Here is a 23,752-nt window from a genome sequence, read left to right on the forward strand (position 1 = left end):
AGTTGAGGGCTGGTATTAGCATGCCTCATTCTCTGTGGAATTTTTATCATTATGCTTCAGCTTAGCAACAAATGGGGGGGGGGGTTGTTCCTGATAAACCTTTACATTTCTCCTATGTGCATTCCCCTACCTTCCTGTCATACCCTTACAGCTCTTGTACAGGATTTGCCAAACATAAACCTCCTTTTTGAGGCACTCCACCAATCCCTTGTGGGCATTTGGAGGTGTTTACACTTTTCCTTCTTACTCCTCTTTGGTTCTATTATACTCTTCAGCCTTATAGCTTCCCATGCTTTTTGTTGTTGTAGAGATCTCAACTAGAATTGAGAAGGATGCTGCTGTCTTTTTCACAGGTTCATCTACCTTCCCTTGTGTTTTTGACTTTTGTATGGCACCCTTTTCTCCATTGGTTTGTCTTTAGAGACTTTCCAGAGTTTTTGGAATTACATGTGGACTTTGTGATTCCATATTTGACCCCTTTGTCTTTGGTTGTTGATTTCTCCTTTTGATACTATGCTCACTTCCATAACTGTTTCTGATCCTGCAACCTTCTGTTCTTTACTAGTTCCTACCATTAGGGGTTCAAAACTTTTTCACGTATTATGATGTCAGGTTCATCATTGTCAGCAGTTCCATTACTGGTTCATCAGTTTCTAAACAAGAGGTTCTATCACTTATGAGGACTTAAGCTTCTATAGGTACCCTTAATTCCTTTAGGTTAGACATATAAACATTCTATTTGGTGGACTCTGCACAGAAGCTTGGACAGGATCCCTTGGACTCCAAGTTACCCTTCCTCTTTCCTTTACAGACTATTTGCATTGGTAGTTGAACAAGAACAGCACAACATGTTGGGTACTGCTTCCTCCACCTCACCCAGAGTTGCATTAGATTACATATGATTTTCTCCACAGTTGGGGTTTGTGTGTTCATGATCAAGAGATAACCAGACAGTGGTCTCAAATCATGATGTTTTAACTTTTTGCTACATCTTGGAACTTATGGCTGTACCATATGCTTTGGCTCATTTTCTACCACTGCTATAGTATCCAACATATCAATCTCTTTTTCGACAATATCAGTGTTGTGGCCTACTTCAATAACTAAGGAGGCACCTTTTCTTATTCCTTCTGTGATTTAACATAGGACCTCCTTTATTGGGCTCATATGCTGTGGATAAGTCTTCTTGCATGTCATGTTTTGGGTGTTTTCAGCTAAAATTTTTCAAGACCACAAGGTTTATCTCATGGAATAGTTTCTACACCCTCATATTTTCAGGTGGCTATAAAGTAAGTTGGGTACTCCTCATCTGAATATTCTTATTCCTTCTGTGATTTAACATTGGACCTCCTTTATTGGGCTCATATGCTGTGGATAAGTCTTCTTGCATGTCATGTTTTGGGTGTTTTCAGCTAAAATTTTTCAAGATCACAAGGTTTATCTCATGGAATAGTTTCTACACCCTCATATTTTCAGGTGGCTATAAAGTAAGTTGGGTACTCCTCATCTGAATGCTTTAACCATTTTACTTAAACACCAAATTACCTCATTTTTTGGTCTCTGGTTCCTCATCCTTAGGCCCTAGCAGTGGGTTTTCTCAGTCAAGTCTGGACCAACTGGTTCATTTTACATGAGCATCAGTAGTCTGAGATCTTTACTATTGATTTTTCTTGTATTTCCTATCCATTTCACATATGTTCTTTATCTGGATTGATCTTTTTTACTCGAAACCTTGGTAGCTCATGAGGGTCATTCTTTGCATCTGAAGACAGCTGGTATGGGTATTAAAACTTTTATTAAAATAAAATAGAGTACAATGTTTTGACCATATTTTAATAAAAGTTTTAATATCCTTATCAGCTGTCTTGAGATACATTTTTACTTCAAGTGAGTTTCTCATCGTCACGAGGGTCATTCTTCCATTCATTTCTTACCTTTATTATTGATCTAATCTAGATAAGCTTTTATGTCCAGAATGAACTCCTTGTTTTTCCATTGCCAACATGGTTTCCCTTAGTGGTTCTTGTTTTCCACCATTTAATTTCCTGACAATTTTAATCTGTGCATGACCTTTTTCCTTCTAATTTTACAAGTTGAGATTTAATTGTACTATTCCTCTCTGTGTCTGTCTTCTTGAATTCTGTTCCTGATGTCTTCTCATTAGATAGGGTATCTTCCCTTTTTTCCATTAGTCTCACCTCTGTTGTTCATTGGAGGGAACTCCCACCATCTTCATAGGATAGCTTTCTTTCTCTTTGAATTACTGCCTTTCTGCCTTTTTTTCTGTTGCCATCCTTCAAACTTTGGTGTACTGTGCGACTATGATGTATAGTGCAGATAACCTTGTAGCTTTGCACGAAATCCAGACCAAACTATGATGTATATACTCATGGCCAATAATGCACACTGTTGAGATAGGGTTATCCACATGATTGCTATTAGGTTTATCCTTTGTGTTATATTTGCTTCACTAATATGCCCATTCTGAACCTTGCTAACTCACGGACTTGCATGTGTAATGCAGAAAGAGATAGCTGCTCATTCCTGCCATCCCTTTGATTGAATAAATCAAGGATGGTATACTTTTCAATATTGGGTTTTCATGATCATCTTTTTGCTGTTTCCATTGTTTGTGTTCCTCTAGACTAGTGCTTCTTAAACCCTGGGTTGCAAGATAATTATTATGAGTCATGAGGGGTTTTCATCCCTCAAGCTGCATGTAATGAATTTTTACACACACAAAATATGAAGAGTGCATTATTTGTGTTGTGTGCCTTTGGATGAGAGGAAATGTTAGACAGCAGGAAGGAGGCATCGTCTGCTGGCCACATGTTTGTATTTTGTGTTGCCATGATGCCATGTCAAAATATTATAATTTGGTAATGAGCAATACAGACAGTGTGTTCAGAGTTCCATGGAGAGTTGCATATGCCAAGAAGCCTCGCACTGTATCATTGACATGATATCTCCTACATGTGGAGATGACTTAGATTGTAAGATTGACATGATACCTTTGTCAGATGACTGTTCATCGAAAAAATAAATAACGTTAATATGACCTATTAGATCAACTGATTGACAAGGTTAAACTGTTTGAACACTTTGCATTACAGCTTGACAAGAGCATGGATAAAGCAGACCAACTTCAGCTGATGACATTCATTAGGTTCAAAGACTGTATAAATTATATAGAAGAATTCTTTTTTGTTCCCTATTAGCTACCACAACACTGGGGGAAGATGTTTTCAACATGGTTGATAGTTTCCTTATGAAGCATGGTGTGTCATGGAAATATGTTTTTTATGCACAGATAGCACACCAGCAATGACAGGAAGACGACAAGGTTTATGTGCACGTGTGAAAAAAGAGACTGGGATTGTGATAACAACCCAATGCTTCCTTCATTGAGAAAACTTTGCCTTCAAAGATCTGGATATAGAGCTGAATAATGTTTTGTCCACAGCCATAAAGATACTGAATACTATCAAATCTAAAGTACCGAACAGCAGAGTATTTTGATGGTTGTGTTAGGAGATGAGCATAAATATCTTTTCTTTCACTCAGGAGTTCACTGGTTTTCTCAAGGAAAGGTGTTCACTAAATTCTTTGGAATGCATGAGGAAGTTAAACTCTTCCTACAGGAGAAAAATAATGATCATACCAAATATCTCCAAGACTCTGTCTGGCTGGCTAAATTAGCACACATATCAGATATCGTTTCTGCTTTAAATGAGCTGATAGTGGAAATGCAAGAAAAAAACGTGGCAATTGCAGATTTCATAGAAAAGATGTCTAATTTCAAGAAAATTTTCCTATTGTGGGATAGTAAAATGAAGATTGGCAAGATAACTACTGTTTTTTTCCCTGTGTTCATTCCCTGAAGATGGTAAGACAGTTAAACTCAGTGATATACATGACTGCTTTACTCCCATTTGAGTGAGGTGGTGGTGATCGAGATGGATAGATATAATCCCAAAACCTTGTATGCAAAAAAGGTGAGTTGGCTCAGTAATCTTTTTGATGTGTCCAAATTAGAAGACATGCCTGGTTTCCAAGAAGAGTTCTTGAGTTGCAAGAGAGCCAGGTGCAGAGGAACTTATTCACCAAGTGGGTTGTTACAAAGTATTGGGCTCAGTTGGCTGACAAGCTTATACTTACCATACAAGCCATAGTTGCACTCATTCCATTCATGACAATTTACTTATGTGAGTTGGTTTTTCATGTCTGGTGGCTACCAAAATTGAATCAAGAAATGTTGATTCCTGAACATCATTTGTGATGCACGTTGACAATGAATATAATGCCGTGTTGCAACGTCAACAGCAACAACACAGCAGCCATTAAATTTAAACTACACATGCAGTTGTGTCCACCATTTGAAATTTTCTAGAAGGAAATCAAGTTTTACTTTACTTGAAAGGGTTTTAAATGTTTTTTCCCTGTAAAATATATGTATGTATTATTTTTGTTAAAAGCATTTTTTATCAATATTTAATTGAAATAATTTGAACATTGTCTTACAGTTGTTTTTAGGTAACACTATGTTTTTACTATTTTTTTGTAATAACTCCTAAAGGTGGGCTGCCAAAATATTTTGGGAAAAAAATGAGTCATGGGGGGAAAGGTCTAAGAAGCACTGCTCTAGACTCTCAACTGCACTTTATCTCTCCACTCCTGTTATTTTAGTGGAGTATGGAAGTTTTTGCTATTTTCCAGTTCCAAGTCACTAGGGTGGTGGACTACGTGATCACTTCTAATCAGTAGAGAGTAAGCTGGTGGTGTTCTGCTGATGTAGATAATGTGTGATCCTTCAGTCATGCACTCCACCTACACGCAGTAGGTCCTAGAGGTTGATGCTGTGCCCAGCTTCAATGTTTTTCTATCTGGATGGTGTAATTGTCTGTATTTTACAGAAGTAGTTAACTTCTGTCCATTGGAACCTGGAGGTTGATGGTGCATTCCTTCTTTTGTACAGTTTACTCTTTTGATCGAGATCTCTTGTCCTACCATAATCTGGATGTCAGTTCCAAGTGAGTGATTTTGGATTAGACCAGTCAACATAAATCCTCACATGTGTTTGTTGTGATTCTTCATTCTAACTCTAATTTCATATTTTCATATTCTCCAACTTCATGCAGTGGTTCCCAGAGGTTGATTTTGTGCACACATGCACTCCAACTTCTGTGCAGTACTGTCTGGGAGATTATGAGGTTTGGAGCAAAAACTCCATCTCTCGTGCTCTGCCTCAGACTTTTTTTATTTTCCTTGATGTTGTTGTTATGTAAAAAGGTTACATTAAGATTGGATTTGGCTTGATGTGAACTGCCATATTGGTACACTACTGGCCAAACTCTTAAGGGCAATGAACATAAAGAAAAAATATGCATTTTACATTGTTAGACTCAACCACTTATTTGAGTAGAGCTTCAAAAGATGAAAATAAGAAAAGGGAAAATAAAAATAAAAAACTTTTTTAGCATTTAATAGGGAAAATGTGAACAATATGAAATTAACCTAAATACTAGATGGTCAAAAGTTTAAGACCATACTGAAATGAAGCATTAATCAGTAAACACATAATAAAATTTAGTCATTTGTGTTCAAGCATTAGTGTTGTCAACATCTCCCACTGACATCTCCTGTGTTACAGTGGGTAAAAACATGGCAAAGGCTAAAATATCGACAGAGTTTGAACGTGGCAGAATTGTCGAGCTGCAAAAGCAAGGTCTCTCTCAACATGCCATTGATGGAGACTGGGCATAGTAAAATTGCTGTTAGAAATTTCTTAAAAGACCCTGAGGAATACAGAATGAGAATTTTAAGTGGTCGGCCCAAGAAAATTTTGCAGACGTTGAGCAGGAGGATTCAACGGGTTGCCCGGCAAGACACCAACCAGTCATTGAACCAGATTAAGGCCCTTACGGACGCAGAATGCAGCTCTAGAACAATAAGACAGCATCTAGGAGAGAAAGGCTTTAAAAATCATAAATGTCTTTAAAGGCCATACCTTCTTCCACACCATGAAACAGCTTGGTTAAATTTTGCTGAGAAGCACCAAACATGGGACATAGAAAAGTGGAAAAAGATTTTGTTCTCTGATGAGAAAAGATTTAACCTGGATGGTCCAGATGGCTTCCACTTTTACTGGCACGATAAGGATATCCCACCAGAGACATTTTCTACATGACACAGTGGAGGAGGTTCCATCATGATCTAAGGTGCTTTCTCCTTCCATGGAACAATGGAGCTTCAGGTTATATAGAGGCATCAGACAGCAACTGGCTACATTGGCATGTTGGAAAAAGCATCCTTATTGACTGAAGGCCCTTGCTTGTATGGAAATGACTGGATCTTTCAGCAGGACAATGCTGCAATCCACAATACCCACAGGAAAAAGGATTTTTCATGGCAAATGATGTGATTCATTTGGAAAATCCAGCATGTTTGCCTGAATTGAACCCCATTGAAAATGTTTGGGGGTGGATGGCAAGGGAAGTCTATGGAAATGGATGTCAATTCCAAACAGTGCATGATCTTCATGAAGCCATCTTCACCACTTGGGATAACATTCCAGCCAGCCTTCTGCAAATGCTTATATTGACCATGCCAAAGCGAATGTTTGAAGTTATTTGCAATGACGGCAGTACAACTCACTACTGAGACCTCTTGTTGGGCATTTCCTACCCTGTTTAGGATTTCTTTTTGGTTTGGTCTTAAACCATTGATTAGCTAGTATTTAGGCTAATTTCATGGTGTTCACAGTTTCTGTATTAAATGCTAAAAAAGTTTTTTATTTTTATTTTCTCTTTTCTTATTTTCATTTTTTGAAGCTCTACTCAAATAAGTGGTTGAGTCTAACAATGCAAAATGCATATTTTTTCTTTATGTTCATTGGCTGTAAGATTTTGGCCAGCAGCGTATGTTCCTTCATAGTGTCATTCAGATGTTGGTTTTCCAAATGTATGAGTAGTTGAGGATTTGTATACATGCCCAGTTTAGTAGATCTATTTGACTTGCATATGATTCTATTCTACTCAACCTTAGATGATGATGATGTGGACCCTCCTCCTATTGAGGGTTGAAAGTTGTAATCTTGATGCCGCTTGGTTTTGGACTGGATTTGATTGCCATGTATGGTACATTGCACCCTAACCACTCTACACCTTGGAGCACATAGTTTTTAGCTTTCCCAACATTTATTTTGTTGATGGTTTATCTACAGTAATTTTTCACCAGGTTTGAGATTATGGTATATTGGAATAAAGATTTGAACCCACCTAGTTTTTCTCTTCATTTTGGTTGTGCTCCTCCCATGCTACACCCATGTACCTGACACCAATGTCCACACTGGGTGCAGAAATGTTGCAGTTTCTCAATAAGAATCATACTTCAAGGGTGTTCTTTAGATACTTTCAAAGGATAATTATTTTTTTCTCTTACACCAGTCTTTCTGCCTATTCAATATTGGATTCTAGTCATGTGGAACGAAGTAATGTACTATATCAAAAGTTATTTTCATATACTTAGAATATATTTCTGATAAGTACTTACCTTATCTTAAATTTTCATCCCTACCACTCTACTAAAAATCTAGTTCTTTCTTTTCTATCTAATCTCAAAGTAGTAGTTTAGTAGAATTAAATAAAGGGAGTTACATGAATTAAGAGGGTGTGTTACACTTCTGTTGGTGTAGTGTTGTGGCATGATAATTTATGTGCATGACACAGTTGGATTGTATTGATTGTTGGGTATGTGGGAGTTCAAGGCTTGTGGCATGAAAAAAATGTTTGCATATAGAGGGCAACACTGAACGAGATTAGCTGTACATGTGAATAGAGGTAATTACCTCTTGGAAATATATTTTCAGTATGGAAAAATAACAGCCTATGTTTTAGTTGAATTAAATGCAGTAAATATTCACTGAAGTGTGATAGTCATCTAAAGATGTAGGTGAAATTGAGAGAAGTAGGAAAAATGTTCAGTGGAAAACCAAGTAAATTATTGCTTTACATGTTCCAAAACTTAGCATTTCAAAGGTGTGGTACATATTGCAGTGAAACATTTTATTGCAATTAATAATTTACATCTAAAAATGAAAAGAATGCCCAAAATAAATCCTGGTATTACTTAAATGATTTTGACACAAAATTGATTTAGATTTTATAGAATAAATGTATAAATACAGATTATTCATGGCTTTATAGTATAATTAATGATAGGACTGGTTAAAAATGGTTACAAGAATGTAGTGTATGTGGAAAAATATGGTCATAAACCCTATTATTATGTATATGAAAGAGTTCAAGAATTACGGTGCAAATAATCATAAAATAGGAAGACAAAAAGGGACAGTATGATATGGACTTATAAAAATTGAGCATTTTGGAAACTAGAAGAGACATAACTGTGTGAAGATAAAATAACGTTGTATAAGTGAATTGGTAAAACATTGTTGTGACATAGGAAGATTTGTTTTTTTTCCTGTTGCAAGAGTGGAAGGTAAAAAAAACCTGATAGAAGTATGAATAAGAAGGCAATATTATAACATCTGTTATTTACTGAATATCCATGAAGGACGTGTCATTGACTGTGATTCTGAAATTGACCAAGACAGTGATTAAAGAGATAACAAAAATACCCCTGTGATGGATAGAGTTGTGTGTGTAGAATGTCCAGCCCAAAGTCTCAGTGCTAATCCAATGAAATATTATAGCATCAGTTAATGAGCAATGCTGTAAAAAAGTCTATTAATGTATTGGATTTTTGGACATCTTTACAACAAAAGTGGATGTACAGGCTAATATGTACAATCTTCAAACACTAATAGGATCCATGCCTAATTAGTGTTGCTATATGATTGTGACTAGAGAAAGATTTATTACATTTACTTATCCAGTTTTTGTTTTGTTTCAAAATGAAGTTCCTGCACCTAATATGATAATATTAGGTATAGATATAGCATGTGAACTGAAACAACAGTTCACAACTGGGCTCAGACTTTTGACCAATAACTGTATTACACATGAACTTCCATTTATTTTTGTAATACATTTAAGTTAAAATATTTATGAATCATTCAGAGATTAATCAAAAGTATAAACTTGAAAAGTGATTTTCTGTAATATTAAAATTTTATTCAAATGTGGATGTTGTCTCATATAACTTGACAACTTTTAGTCTCAAAATATCATTATTTTAATAACATCTTGGATTTTCATAAAAGCCATTTTAAATTTGTATACAATTAATCAAGCACTGAAAATTCAAAATATACATTAGCAGTACACCATGACTTGTTTTCTGTTACTTGAAGTATTTTTATTTTAAACACATTACTAAATGTTTATAAATTATTTTTGTTGGAATAGCTTGATAATTTACTATAACAGTGATACATTTTAGTGTTCTCAAAACATTCTTGCACTAAAAGAAAGTCCTAAATCTTGAACTTTTCTTTTATAAAGAGAATTGTTGCTGATTTTTTGTAAAGTACTGAACACTCCTTTTGAGCAAATGAAGATGGTTAAGAGTGGTTCTCTAAAGATGCTTTTGGAAGTAAGAGTTAAATACAGATAGTTGTAAATTATTTTATGTGAAGTTGTAGTCCTTTCTATACTAAGTTTATTACATTATTTTTTGAAATTATAATGAATGGTAATAAAAAATATAATGACACAAACTCAATTTTTCCTGTCATCAGCCTCTGAAAGCAAAATTATTCAGCTATGGGACTGTGAAACTGATGTGTGTTTATTGACCCTGAGAACCTATGCCAGTGTAGCATCAATCAAATTTGACCAGAATTGGATAATAGTGTCATCGTACCTTGGTCACCTGATATCATGGGACATGGTCACAGGTCAGAGAGCAGTGGAATACCTGCGGCATGTTGGTGCTGTGTTCACATTTGATTACTCAAAAGACCTGGATGTCTTAGTTAGTGGTTCAGCTGACACAAAGATAAAGTTCTGGTCATTGAAGAGAGGAACACTTCTTACAACTCTCCAGGAACACACTTCTTGGGTTTTGAAGGTCATGCTCTGTTCATTTCCAAGGTTAGACAACAGTGATCATCGGCGTCATCTCATGTTCAGCATGGATAAGAGTAAAGTTAGGGTTTGGGCTGTAAGTGTAGAGTGTAATGGGAGGGATCCAGAAGGATTATATATCACTTCTTTGTACAGTATTCCACTTTATACTGATGATATGAATTTATTTACACCAGGTTTGCACTTTGACAACACATTTCTATATTTTATCAGACAGGATCCTCATCTATATGGGCATTCCTTGTTGTGTAAGTGGGATGTGAGGTTAGGTAAAATGGCAAAAGAGATAAGACTTAATGTCAAAGTTAAAGCCTTACTTGGAATTGGACAGAGATATGCTGCTGTAGTTACACCATTGAGTAATTTTGGGAGCTCAAACTTTTTTGCGTTTGATATGAACAATTTGGATCTAGTTGCTGTATCTCATCTGCCTAGTTCAAGGTAAGGTTCTTAGAGGTTATATATTTTACTGTCTTATTTTCTATGTAAGAAACCAAACTTATCTTTTGCAGCACTGTTTTCCTTGTAAATTGATAACATAAATTACATATTTGTATGTTTTGATGTATTTCAATTTGATCTTTTTTGTTTTTTTTTTTTTTTACTAGTAAGTATATCAAGAAAAGTATTAAAATTCCTGTTTTTTATTTTAAAACCTTTGTAATATAAGTGAAGTTCATACGAAGTTTTGTAAGTTTTGAATTGTATTGAGGATTTCTTTGTTTGTAATATAAGTGAAGTTCATACGAAGTTTTGTAAGTTTTGAATTGTATTGAGGATTTCTTTGTTTGTAATATAAGTGAAGTTCATAAGTTTTGTAAGTTTTGAATTGTATTGAGGATTTTTTGTTTGTAATATAAGTGAAGTTCATCTGAAGTTTTGTAAGTTTCGAATTGTATTGAGGATTTCTTTGTTTGTAATATAAGTGAAGTTCATACAGTTTTGTAAGTTTTGAATTGTATTGAGGATTTCTTTGTTTGTAATATAAGTGAAGTTCATACGAAGTTTTGTAAGTTTTGAATTGTATTGAGGATTTCTTTGTTTGTAATATAAGTGAAGTTCATACGAAGTTTTGTAAGTTTTGAATTGTATTGAGGATTTCTTTGTTTGTAATATAAGTGAAGTTCATACGAAGTTTTGTAAGTTTTGAATTGTATTGAGGATTTCTTTGTTTGTAATATAAGTGAAGTTCATACAGTTTTGTAAGTTTCAATTGTATTGAGGATTTCTTTGTTTGTAATATAAGTGAAGTTCATACGAAGTTTTGTAAGTTTCGAATTGTATTGAGGATTTCTTTGTTTGTAATATAAGTGAAGTTCATACGAAGTTTTGTAAGTTTCGAATTGTATTGAGGATTTCTTTGTTTGTAATATAAGTGAAGTTCATACGAAGTTTTGTAAGTTTTGAATTGTATTGAGGATTTCTTTGTTTGTAATATAAGTGAAGTTCATACGAAGTTTTGTAAGTTTTGAATTGTATTGAGGATTTCTTTGTTTGATAATTTCATACTTATTATTATTTTTCAGTTTAAATTCAAAGCTGAAACCTCTTAGATACCAGGCTAGTGAATGAGCTAAAGGAATAACCTACTAGCAATGTTTTAAGACAATTGTGTTAACAATGAACTCAAACCACCACATTTTTCTGTTATAACAAACAAGGCTCAGTAAAAGCTTTTCTTATAGCAATTTCAAATTTTATCATTTTTTTAGCTTGAAGTCAAACCCAAAATTTCTCACATCCCAAGCAAGTGCTCTACTGATTGAGCTTAAAGGTTAACTCCCTAGCACTTGTTGGTGAGGCAGTTTTTAACAATTCAAATTACCATAAATGTACAGCTTTTCAGCTTAAAAATATTTTTTTTCATTTGCTCAAATTTTCTCGTCTCAATGAAGCTGAGGATAATACTTCAATGAAATGAAGTACATGTGACTACTTGCTTACTTTTACTAATATAAATGAAAATATATTAAAATTATATGATATCTTAGCCTTATGCAAGATTTAATTCAAAGTTGATGATTGATCATGTATATTATTGTTTTCAATATATACATATTTTTAATTCTGTTTACATATGAACACGTTACAGTAGATTATAAGTCACTAAATGAATTACACCGTTATTTTCTCACCAGTAATTAGAGTACCTAAGGGACTCAAGAACCAAAGTTTTAATAAGTTGTTAGCATTAAGCATCTATCTTTGAATACAGATCTGATTTTCATTTCAATACTGTTATTTGTGCCATTTTACTTTGGGAAAAACTATCAAGAATCTGATGTGTTAAATTCACACTCATTTAGAATTTGAGTGATATAAACATTCATGCTGAGCCTTTTGATTGTTGATATTTTCATTTTTGAAAGATTTACTGTATATAATACCCTGTATATAATATTTATTCATTCAAGTTACAGTAAAACTTAAAATGGGGGTTAGTAAATCTTTTTCAGGTAATATATATATGTATGTAGTGCTCTCAAAATATTTGAATATCATTGAGAAACACTTTTCTTAGTGGTATGAGCACATTTTTGAAAGATTCACATAGTTGAATAGTGAGGTGTATAGTATCATGATGCGTGGTCTACTTATAAAACTTCTAAATTATCTTCAAAATATCAGATAGTGACATATCAGGTTATTAACACACAAACACAAAAATATATGTAAAATTCTGTGAATGTTGTACATGGTCAACTACCTGTATTAGGTGACTTATATCCTATATGAATGTACATAGAGCATTTAATTGATATAAAATGCTTATTTTATGCTATCATTGCATGAATATGAACTGCACCAGTGTACAGTTATGTGTTGATAGTTTATACTGTGATTGCCTGTCGTCCAAAAATATCTCACAATACCACACTAATGTATACCTTACATATTATGACTCCCTTATTTGATATGTTTATATATATATGTATCTATTAGTTATCAAAATGTTTATGCATAGTGAACAAGTATATAAGGGAAGTCAATAGAACCCTTAAGTTCCTCTTATTCCAGTTAATTGTGAAACTGTGTCTGTGAACTAGGTTTTCACATATGCTTTTGCACAGGAACAAATTCTGTGATATAGAACATGTTGTATAGAAAATAACAGTGACAAGATAGCTGGTGCTCTAGGGATACAGATTTCTTATTTTGTAATGAGAGTGAGCATTGATTATGTGGAAAAACTCCTGTGCCCTGAGAATAATGGTACTATTGTTTTTAGTATATAAAACTATGCTTTTAGGTTACATTAAGATTCAAGATGTATGATTGACTTGATTAAGATTTAACATAGGGATTGATTTGCTAGCTCTCCAATAAAGTAGACTGATTTTTGGCTTGCATGGAATCCAGTCTCCCCTTGAATCATGCTAACATGCAAGATCCACAGTAGACTTTGCATGATCACTGATTGCTTGCTTGAGTTCTGCATCTTCTGCTATTTTACTTCCTTATCCAAAGCCTTCACCTGATAACTTGATACACTCAATACCATGGAAAGTGTTTTTCTTGTGTGAGTTTCCATATATTTCCAGATGCTTCCTTGATGAGAAGGGGGGGAGAGCATGTCTTGACTTTCTAGTGATGTTGCGACTGTGGTCTCACACTTATTTGTCTCTTCCTATCATTCTCTGGGAGCAATTGGCAGTGCATTAGACTTTTGAATCAGTATTTTATGAAGGTTTACAGACATCTGGTAATTATCCATATAAAAAGAACCTAATGTTGTCTCTTATATCAATTACCAAGGGGCACTCAGACTTGCATCCAGTTTACACACACTCAGTTTCTTTCTCTGGGCCCACTACTTATATATATGTCTAATAGCTTATTATATTCCAAGCTATTCTGCCTTGACAAAATACTGTATTTGGAGTGGCCCTTTAATCTGCTGTTTTTCAAGCATTTGTGCTTTTGTTTACTCTTTTGTGGTTTTTTTTTACATATCAGAACCATGCTTACAAGTTTTCCATCCTTCAGCTCTTGCTGGGGATGCATTCAGTCAGAACTGGATCAACTTTTTGTGTATTCTTATCCTCATATACATCATTCTCATTCTGGTTACTTTATGTTGAGTTTTTCTGCCTGCTTTTCACTAACCTGGTCAGCTGTGGTTTCCTCTGTTGAACCTTCTCTGATTCCCTTCTTCTCTTACTTCACCTCTGTAATGCTCCATACTCCTTCAACTTCTCTCTCTCTCTCCTATCCAGCAGGGGAGTCACTCTGGCTTCACTTGTATTTTTTTGTTCAGTTCCTTGGAAGACATACAATAATTGGTTTCTGCTTCTTGCTTTTCACCTCTCCTGTTCTTCTATTCCCCATCTTTATGAATATGTATAAGACTGTTTACTCATAGCTTATTCCTTTTGACCATTGCTGGTTGCAGGGAAGTTATACTTAAACCCTTAAAAGGTGGCTGTCATCAATTGCTGTTTAAGAGTTAAAATAAACATGCTAAATCATGGCTCAATGATAAAAACAATTTATTCAATAATTACAGTTAAGAAACAAGTACCTGACCAGGACTTCATACTAATATAAATAAACAATGCTTATGATACCTTTACTCAAAGGTTTTATTTGAAGTGTTGGATTATTACCCTTGATTTGTTACCATATGTTTTCCTTTTATATTGAATAATCCAATCCAGTGTCTATACAACCTACTACTTTCACAGCATTAAGTTTTAGGTTTAGGGTTAGTTGTGGTAGATCTGATTCTGTTGTTGTTATATAGTGAATGGAGGAAATGTCCTTAGAGGAGAAGACAGAGGTAAGTTATCAGCAGGATCGTCTGAAGGACGAGAAAGGAATGCACCAGCAGAAGCCTCTCTTCTTGTGAGGGAATGGCTGTCATGTCTTCTGTTGTCAACATTTTCATTTTGCTCTAACTTCCTAGGATGATTACAGTCTTCTTCACTGTCGAGAGAATTGTTACTAGGGAAATATATGTATATATATTTATGTCACAAATATGAAATCGTCCTATAATTGCATGTGATCTGGGATTTTTGTAATTTACACACTAATGGATTAACATATTTTGTAATTCCAAAATGTCCATTCCACCTCAGAGCATATTTTGTAGTAAAATCATTTACTGTGGAAGATAATGCCCTTAATAGTGGTAAACACCTACTTTAAATGGACCTAAGCATCTCTTACAGTTATAGGCTTGCTGCTGTCACTTCTGAGTCTTTTCAACATTGGATTTTGCATTCTGTGTGGCATCTTGTAATTTTGCTCTTCATTGATCATTGTTGGGTATTTCATCGGTTGGTTTGGTGTTTTACGGTACAAAGCAGCTTGGTTATCTGTGCCAAACATCCAGTAAAAAGTTAAAATTAAAGTAAATTTAGTAAAAGTCATAAAAGGAAATTAAGGTAAAACAAAACAAAGTTTAGAAAAACATAAATAACATTAAAACCAATGTTTACATCTATTCTACAATGGTAAGAGAAAAAATACAGTAATACAGTTTGTAAAGAACTTTCTTTAGCATAATTGTAATAATCATAACATGCCAGGAAGACTAACAGGTAAGTTCAGAAACCATCGTCAGTCACCTGAAGTTGGCCTTTCCAGTCCTGGTTCTTAGTTATTTGACATTATGGCCATTTTCAGAAAGTAAAATAATAAAAGTTTTAAGACTTCCAGCAAAATTTTAATTATAACTCACCAGGATGACTAACAGGTAGTTCAAACAGCAGTGTTAGTCACCTGAAGATGGCCTTTCCAGTCCTGGTTTCGAGTTATTTGATGTCACAACTGTTTTCTAATTTGAAATCAAACTAGATGGACTTTCATTCTTAAAAGGGAATCACATTAAAAAAGGTCTAATTTATAAATTAAAAAACTTAAATAGCATTAAAAAGGTTAATGCCCTCTAAAAAACTAAACATTTCCAAGGTGGACAGTGTCATCATCACCAGTAACACTGTCTAACGTAATGGACAAACCTTAGGACAGAACATGTTTAAAATGGTGCCATCGTTGTGAGTCATAATGAGAGCAAGACAATAAAATGTGGCTTATTGTGACTTGAGTGTTACACAGACAACACATTGGTGCATCAGTTCCAGATAAAAGAAATCTAAGAGTTAAAAAAATGTGACCAATGTGTAGTCTAGTTAGAATAACTTCCTTTTTTGGATCCTTATGGAAACAAGATGGCCAAAGTCCAATATAGGGTTTTATTTGGAAAAGCTTTTTATCACTTTGCTCACTCCAAGTCAACTGCCAGCTAGCACACAGCCGAGTCTTGAATACAGGATCATAGTCCAGAGCAAAGAGACTTAGCTGTGGTGTTGGCAAGCTTGTTCCCACAAATACCTAATGGCCAAATATCCAAAAAACTAGATAGAAGTAGCTGTTAAAGAGAAATGGGCCAGTCGGTTTTGAATGTCAGCGAGAACATGGTGTGAACTGATGTGAAGTGATTCCAGGGCCAGTAGTGAACTAAGTGATTCAGTATAAATAATGCAGTTTGGGCATTGCTTAGCTTCTATGTCATCCAGGGCAAGAGAAATGGTATACAGTTCAACAGTGAATGCAGAAACTGTAGAGGGGATTCTGCATGCAACCACCAAGCCACAACAAACCATGGCAGAGCCCACACAGTCACCTAATTTTGAACCATCTGTATAAATAGGAGTGGAAGGATAGTTCTAAAGATGTTCAGCAAATAACATACAGTATTTCCAATCAGGAGCATCTGCTTTTCTCTGATGACTCAAAGATAGGTCACATTTGGGGACTGTGAGAATCTATGGTGGGATGGGCTGACCAGTGGATACACTAACTTTATCCAAGGACAGACCAAATTCATCCAACTGTGCCTGGATACAAAGGACAAAAGGATCAATGGCAGATTGCCTGTTCTGAAAATGTATGGCCCACCAAAGAAGAAAAACATAACCCCAGGTGGGATGCTTTGGTAAGGAATGAAGTTTCAAAGCATATAGTAAAGACAGTTGCAAATGGCAGAGGTGCAAGGAAGGTTAATGAGACTCTATGTATAAGCTCTGAACTGGGGAAGTGTGAAAAGCTCCAGTGCACAGCCGAAGTCCTTGATAATGAATGGGGTCCAGCATCTTTAAGGCTGAGGCCCTGGCAGAGCCATAGACCAGTGATCCATAGCCGAATTTTGATTGAATAAGAGTATGATATATCTTTGGCATAGAACAATGATCAGCTCCCAAGTGGTGGAAGAGAGGACACAGAGGATATTCAGTGCTCTTGTACATTTGACCCATAGCTGCTTGATGTGTGGTATAAAAGTCAGCTTACAGTCAAAGATAAGTCTCGGGGACCACAGGCAGCACAACTTCACCAATATGGAGTTCAGGATAAGGGTCAATACTCTGTTGGCAGCAAAAGTGCATGCAAACAATTTTTGAGAGAGAGAAGTTAAAGCCATTTGCTGTGGTCCATTTCAGTAAATAATTGAGGGCATACTGCAGCTGCTGCTCATATACCTCATGTTTGACGACTGACACGAGATGTAAAAAGTTGTCGACATAGAGCTCATTTGCAACAGTAAGAAAGAGTTGTTCAGTGATGGCATTAATCTTTATACTGAATAGTGTGGCTCCAAGTTCCTGTAGAAAAGAATGGGAAAGTGTCAAACCCACACAAACTTGGAATCTCTTGTCCATTAAAAATGTTTTCTATTCTTAAAAAGGTTTCTACAGGCGACAGGTAGACAGAACAAACAGTGATGGTATGACCCAAGGAAACACGGATGGCTACGGCCTCCAATGGTGTATCAAATGGCAAAGACAAGGTGGGCACATGGTGATCAACCAACAGTGTCATCCCTCCATGCACTCATCCATTTCTATACAAATAAAACCTTTGAAAGGTGACCGTATCAGTAGGTTTCAGAAATGTTTCCCATAAGGAGAGACATACAGGATGGTAGGAAGCAATTGGTGTTTTGATGTCATCCAGATTACAACATAACATTGACAGTTCCATTGTATAAAGGTGGCCATTTTTATTTATGTGTAGGCAAATTGGGTGGAAAACCCATCTGTTTACCACCAGGTCTTTTTTCTTTACTGTCTTTATTCGAGGGAGGTCTCTCTGCTGCTCAGATTCTTCAAGACGTTGTTTATCTATGGACTGTTTTTTCAATATTTTATTTACATTTTTATTTGGAGGATCCATAATAAAAAAGGAATATTTCAGTGCCCACTGACCCCACCCACCATGGAGCCATACGAGGGGACGCACTACAATGTCAAACAAGAACACTGCAGAAATGCCAATGTTTTGTGAGCACTATACCCAAACACCAGCGTCAGATACAATGTCCACAACACCTGTTGAGAAATCCAACACTGGTATTTGGTTAACCCTAGTCCAAGTGGACCAGCCAATTGGCCCAAGGGAGGCCACCTCAAGGCTGCCCGTGTACAGGAATTCAAGGTCAAAGTGGTATGTTAGAGTTGGGCCCCTCAACCACCAGGATCCTCTCCTCCCCTTCACGGGTCACCATGCATGGCAAACAAGTGGATGGATGTTTAGATCCCAGAGGAGGTAAACTGAAAGAACAGAACCTTCCCTGGGAGGTCCCCTCACCATGTACAGGAATCCACATCAAGGGTTGGTTCTAAAGAAGGAAGATCCCACATCCCAAGTAAAGTTTGGCTTGTGTGTAACCTGATGCTTTACCTAAACATCTTATTGACATTTTAGAAGAAACTCTGGATTTGGGCATCAGTAAACTGTATCCTAAACTTTTTGCCATGGTCAGTGTTAACACTAGGGAACAATTAGCGATTGAGCAAACTAAAAATTATGAATATGAGTACAGATTCTCATATTTGAAAACTGGACTATTACTAGATGATTCTACTGTAATTTCAGAGACTAAGTAAATCCAAACAATATGTCTGGAATGATAATGTTCTTTATTACACCAAAATGGTTGCTAGCAAAGGTGATCAGTTATTTTCACTGTATTGAGACTGGCGATGTGAATCGAATTGTATGATCATCTTGTCAACTTGTCATCTAGGTATCTGAAAAACAATAGACAACAAAGTATCCAGACATGTTATTGGCCTGTTATAAGAAATTGTGTTGTCACATTTGTCAAGCAACTAAAGGCAAGCTGAATTTATGCAAAGCACTAAAATTATTGGAGCATGATGAGATACATGGAGCAGACTTGATGGGACTTTATCCTAAGTATAGGATAGAAAATCTTTTATTGTGGGTTGTGACAAGTTATTTTAGTAAATAGGTTGAATTATATCTTGTTGAACAAATAACCACATCGGTGATTGTCAAAAAACTAACTAATGAATACTCATGTAAAAGTAATATTCCAAAGACTTGTATCTGATAATGGATTACAATTTATATTTCAATTGATGGATGAAACTTGTAAAGCTATGGAACTTAAACTAAGGATGTGAGATATCAAATTTTGTTTTCTTATTGTTATGATTGTGTTTATCATGTATTTATTATTTCCTTCTATTGTTTATCTGGAAATGTTTAGTTGTATTAAAATGCTAACATTGAGCTCATCATCAATAAATATGTCTTCACGATGTAATAGATTTACTGTTATACATTTATTTCATTAACTATGTTTCTTTCAGTTTAATGCATGTAAAGTATATTGTTAAATGTGTGCAAGTTCTGCCTGTTCTCTATATTTGTTGAAGAATCTCAAGTGTAAAAATCAACAATATACTTTTTATGAAAGCACTAGTATATCATTGAATACTGTCGCCAAGTGAATTTTCAACAATCTCACCTAATGAATGTAAAAACTAGCATTGCAACGTGGAGAGACAGCTTAAGAATGTTGTTTGGTCCGCTACAGTCAGTATACTATTAGTATCAGAATCTATAATTATGATAAATGCTTATTAATAGGAAAACTATGGATATTTGGCCAGGGACATTTACAGGTTTTGAACATTACAAACAGTTCAACTTCTAAGAATTAACTTTGGACATTAGATATCTGTCTTCCTTTGTGAAAAGTGAACTTGTAAACTGAATTAGGCCAAAGAAGATTAGAGCTTGTCAGTATTTCTGTCAAGTGAAGTGTATCAGTGTATCTGAAAGAAATTAATTTGCTCATCATGGATCTACACTGTTAATAAAGTATTCAGTTCAAGACCAGATAGAAGACTAACTATTTTTTGTGAATTTATATATAAATAATTATTTGTAATAGCTATTTGTAATAATTATTAATATAAATTGTGTTGTTTGTTTATTAAAATATATTTTTGTTAAAAGAACAAATTGTGTATATCAATCTTGTTGGAAAATATCATGAATTTGATACATATTGATATTTAATTAATTTTTAAATTGAAATTCAAAATTCCAGCTATTTGCAATTTTAATACGTAATATAATAAATTGGTGACTTGTCCGAGATAAATTATAATACATAAGAATGATGAAACTGACACTTGTTCCCAAGCAGTGACATACAGATACTGTTAATGTAGCATAAGAGTATGTAAATTTATTATCACATGAAATTATGCTCTCATGACTCACTCTGTGAATAAAAACCTTACCAGACATTTCACTAAGAGAGAGAGAGAGAGATGTGAGATAGTTACTGAAATATAAAGTTATTTCTGGTTTTCACCTGGTATTCAAAGGTATTTTTGGAATATTGTATTTACTGTATTTTTTTTGTTTGAAATTAGGTATTTTCTTTTTGGTTCTTTTTCTGTGCAGTATTTCGAATGTTAATTCTTGTAATTTTAGTGACCAACACACAAGTCTATTACTTAACTTCAGAGATCGTTGTAAGCATTTCAAGGGAGTATGGTAAACTGTTACTGTAAATTCGTTTTGTTCTAGATATATTTTACATTTTTCAATAGTCAGGCTATGGCTAGACATTCTAGCTCTATAGTATACTTTCTTTCTGCAGAGTTCAATGTTCTAGTGTCATATGTTGTGATGCCTTTCTGACACAGAACTGTTCTTAATCCAACATATATATATAGCATCAATATGCAATAAATATTGTTCATCTTTTCTTGAAAGTTGGAAGACAGGGGATTCACATAAAGCCTGCTTACATTTTTTTGGAATGCATTCTTACACAGGAGAGTTCATTTCCCTCTGATATGTTTCCTTTGTAACTGATATAAACATTCAGTAATCTTTGTGAAGTGTGGAATGAAGTGATTGTATCAGAACACATATCCAAGAATGTGCTTAAATCTTTGCAGTTGTTTGAAATTGGGAAGTCAAATAGATGTGGTCTGTTACTGAGTGTACTCCTATTAGGTCCCAGTGGGAGACACATGTGAATTTTCCCTTATTGCTATATTCTGTGAAAGGAACTCATGTTTCTTTCTGTATAAAAGTCTCTTAACCATCTTCCCTTTATGGGATGCTAACTGTCTGCTTTATGGAAGGATGACTGAAATAGTTTGAATTCAACACTTCTTTACCAAAAAATGTATTTCTGATAGATGCTTGCCTCTGCGTAGAAGGCCCACCATACCTTGTGTATTTGTGCACTTCATTAAAAATGAAATTTTGGTGTACAGAGAGTACTCAAGGAAAGCAATGCACAAGGAGTACATGTCACCCTTGTAAAAGTAATTGTATCAAATATCTGTGCAATTTGTGTTATTTCATGTGGATGTGAGAAAGTCTGTTGATGGATTGGCACATGCACAAGATAGTTTTACCATCAGTATTTATGTGCTTGCTCTTTATTATATAGAGAAATGAATATATATTCAAATGCATTTTCAGGTAAGAAACATTAAATTGTCAGTATTACTCTGAATTTATCATGTGTTCTTTAAAGTTTCAGTTCAAACCAGATATCCTATTTCTGAATGTTTAATATTGTTGTTAATTTTACATATATATATATACATGTTTAGTTCAAACAAAGTGATATATATAATGTTTTATTTTCAATTGCTTTTATTTTTCTACCGTATGAACAGTTAAAAGAAGAAAACATTTTAAAACTTCTTTTGTATATACCTTTACACTGTGACTAGAATTTGGAATTAATGTGGATTTTGTACAATAAACTTATGATAATTTGTTGTTGATTTTTTGTTTTTTAAAAATTTGTTTTTTCATACACATATTTACTAGTAATTTGATTTAATATTTGAGGTTGTATTTTTATAATATTTTTTTTATAAATAGTTATTGGTTTATAACATATAATGCTGATAATAGTATTCAATTTTGGGAATGTTACATGTCATCTCTTGCATTGTGTAATTACATATAAGCTTGAAAATTATTATTTTTTTTATGTTGACTTTTCTAAAATATCTTTATTTAATTTTTTACCATTAATATTTAAAATGTTTGTATAAAAAAGGTTTTGCAACAATATGTTAAGTATACTTAAATACAGTAATTTTTTGTTTGCTTAAAATTAGACCATCAACACCTGACTGTTCTCAGCTAACATTAGGTGAGAGTGACTGGTTGAATGGATTAGATGGAAAGAATGACCAAGGAGTTTTGCTTGCTGCTGGACTTGAAGATAATACAGTCTATCTCATCAAATGGTTACCAAGAAAGCAATTATCTACAAGTTCAGATATCTCGTGACAGTCCTCTGTGAGGATTGAGATTGGTGTAACTAGTGCTGTGTTGTTCTGTTTATATATTATGGATGTATACCTGTTTATAATATATATTTCATATGAGTGTTGTTGAGGAGTTGCATAGTTGTTTAGTACCTTATAAATTGTAATTTTGTAGATTATTTTTATAGCTGAACTTTTGCCTCTACTAATTCTGTCTGAGTGATGTAACATTTGTTTTGTGGTTAGTCATATTTCAGGGTTTTTGTATGAAGTATAAAAAGGCTGAACTAGTATATTAACTACCAGTTTTTTACAAGACAGTGGATTTCTCCAAAGGTTAAAGTAGATTTTTAGAAGGTATGCATTCCATAAGATCTTGGATGTATATTCCTTGCATAAGAGTTTTTTTTTTTTTTCATTTTTGTGTAAAGACTCTTGAAAATTGGATTGGAATGTAACACAACTTACTTCAGGAATTTAAAATTTAGTGATATAACAGAAAAACACATTTTTTTACATAAATATGTTTTGAAAGATACCGAAATCTGTACATATTTTTATTTAATATGGTCTTTTATAAACAGAAATTAACAAATGTCTAATACATCAGTATTCCCATTCTTGTAATTTTAAATTTTATTTTTGTGTTTAATTTGATGAATTATTGTTTAATTTGAATCAGCTAAAACATTACACATATGTAAATGACTGATTTATTTCATCTCTTTCTATATTGCTAGTTGACCTAAATTACCTTTCATAGTTTAAGGTCTGCTTTTAAGGAAAGATTAGTAGAGGTCTTTGGGATGTATTTGATTTGAGAAAGTTTCTATAATATTTTATTTTCAGACTAGAATTACATGTACTTGTTCTCATTGTAAAAACCAGAAATAATAGTGTCACTATTTTCCAATCAAGCAGTAAAATAGGTCTGTTTCTTAATGATATCCAAGTAAACCAGAATGCTTTAATTTGAATAATGTTAGAGGAAATGCTATATTTACCTAACTTGTCTAGATTTTGCCAGTATAAACATTATAGTCAATCAGCTGTATTTTCCTTTATTGTCGAATAAATTCTGTTTCCATCTGGGTAGAAATAAACTGAGAAATATAGATAGTACTGCAT

At 34.2% G+C, this 23,752-nt stretch overlaps 1 protein-coding gene across 8 annotated transcripts in view; it reads left to right on the forward strand.

The window, feature by feature from the left end:
- Positions 1-23,534, forward strand: part of LOC143249414 (F-box/WD repeat-containing protein 2-like) — a 35,918-nt gene extending 12,384 nt beyond the window's left edge. For all 8 annotated transcript variants that reach the window (XM_076499227.1, XM_076499231.1, XM_076499232.1 and 5 more), the window contains 2 exons: positions 9,701-10,490; positions 22,472-23,534. In XM_076499227.1, coding sequence (XP_076355342.1) covers positions 9,701-10,490; positions 22,472-22,646 — 965 coding nt within the window. In that variant the 3' untranslated portion in view covers positions 22,647-23,534. The remainder of the gene's footprint in view (positions 1-9,700; positions 10,491-22,471) is intronic.
- Positions 23,535-23,752: the final 218 nt, after the last annotated feature.

Source organism: Tachypleus tridentatus, chromosome 4 (assembly GCF_004210375.1).
Source record: "Tachypleus tridentatus isolate NWPU-2018 chromosome 4, ASM421037v1, whole genome shotgun sequence".
Taxonomy (NCBI): Eukaryota; Metazoa; Arthropoda; class Merostomata; order Xiphosura; family Limulidae; genus Tachypleus; species Tachypleus tridentatus.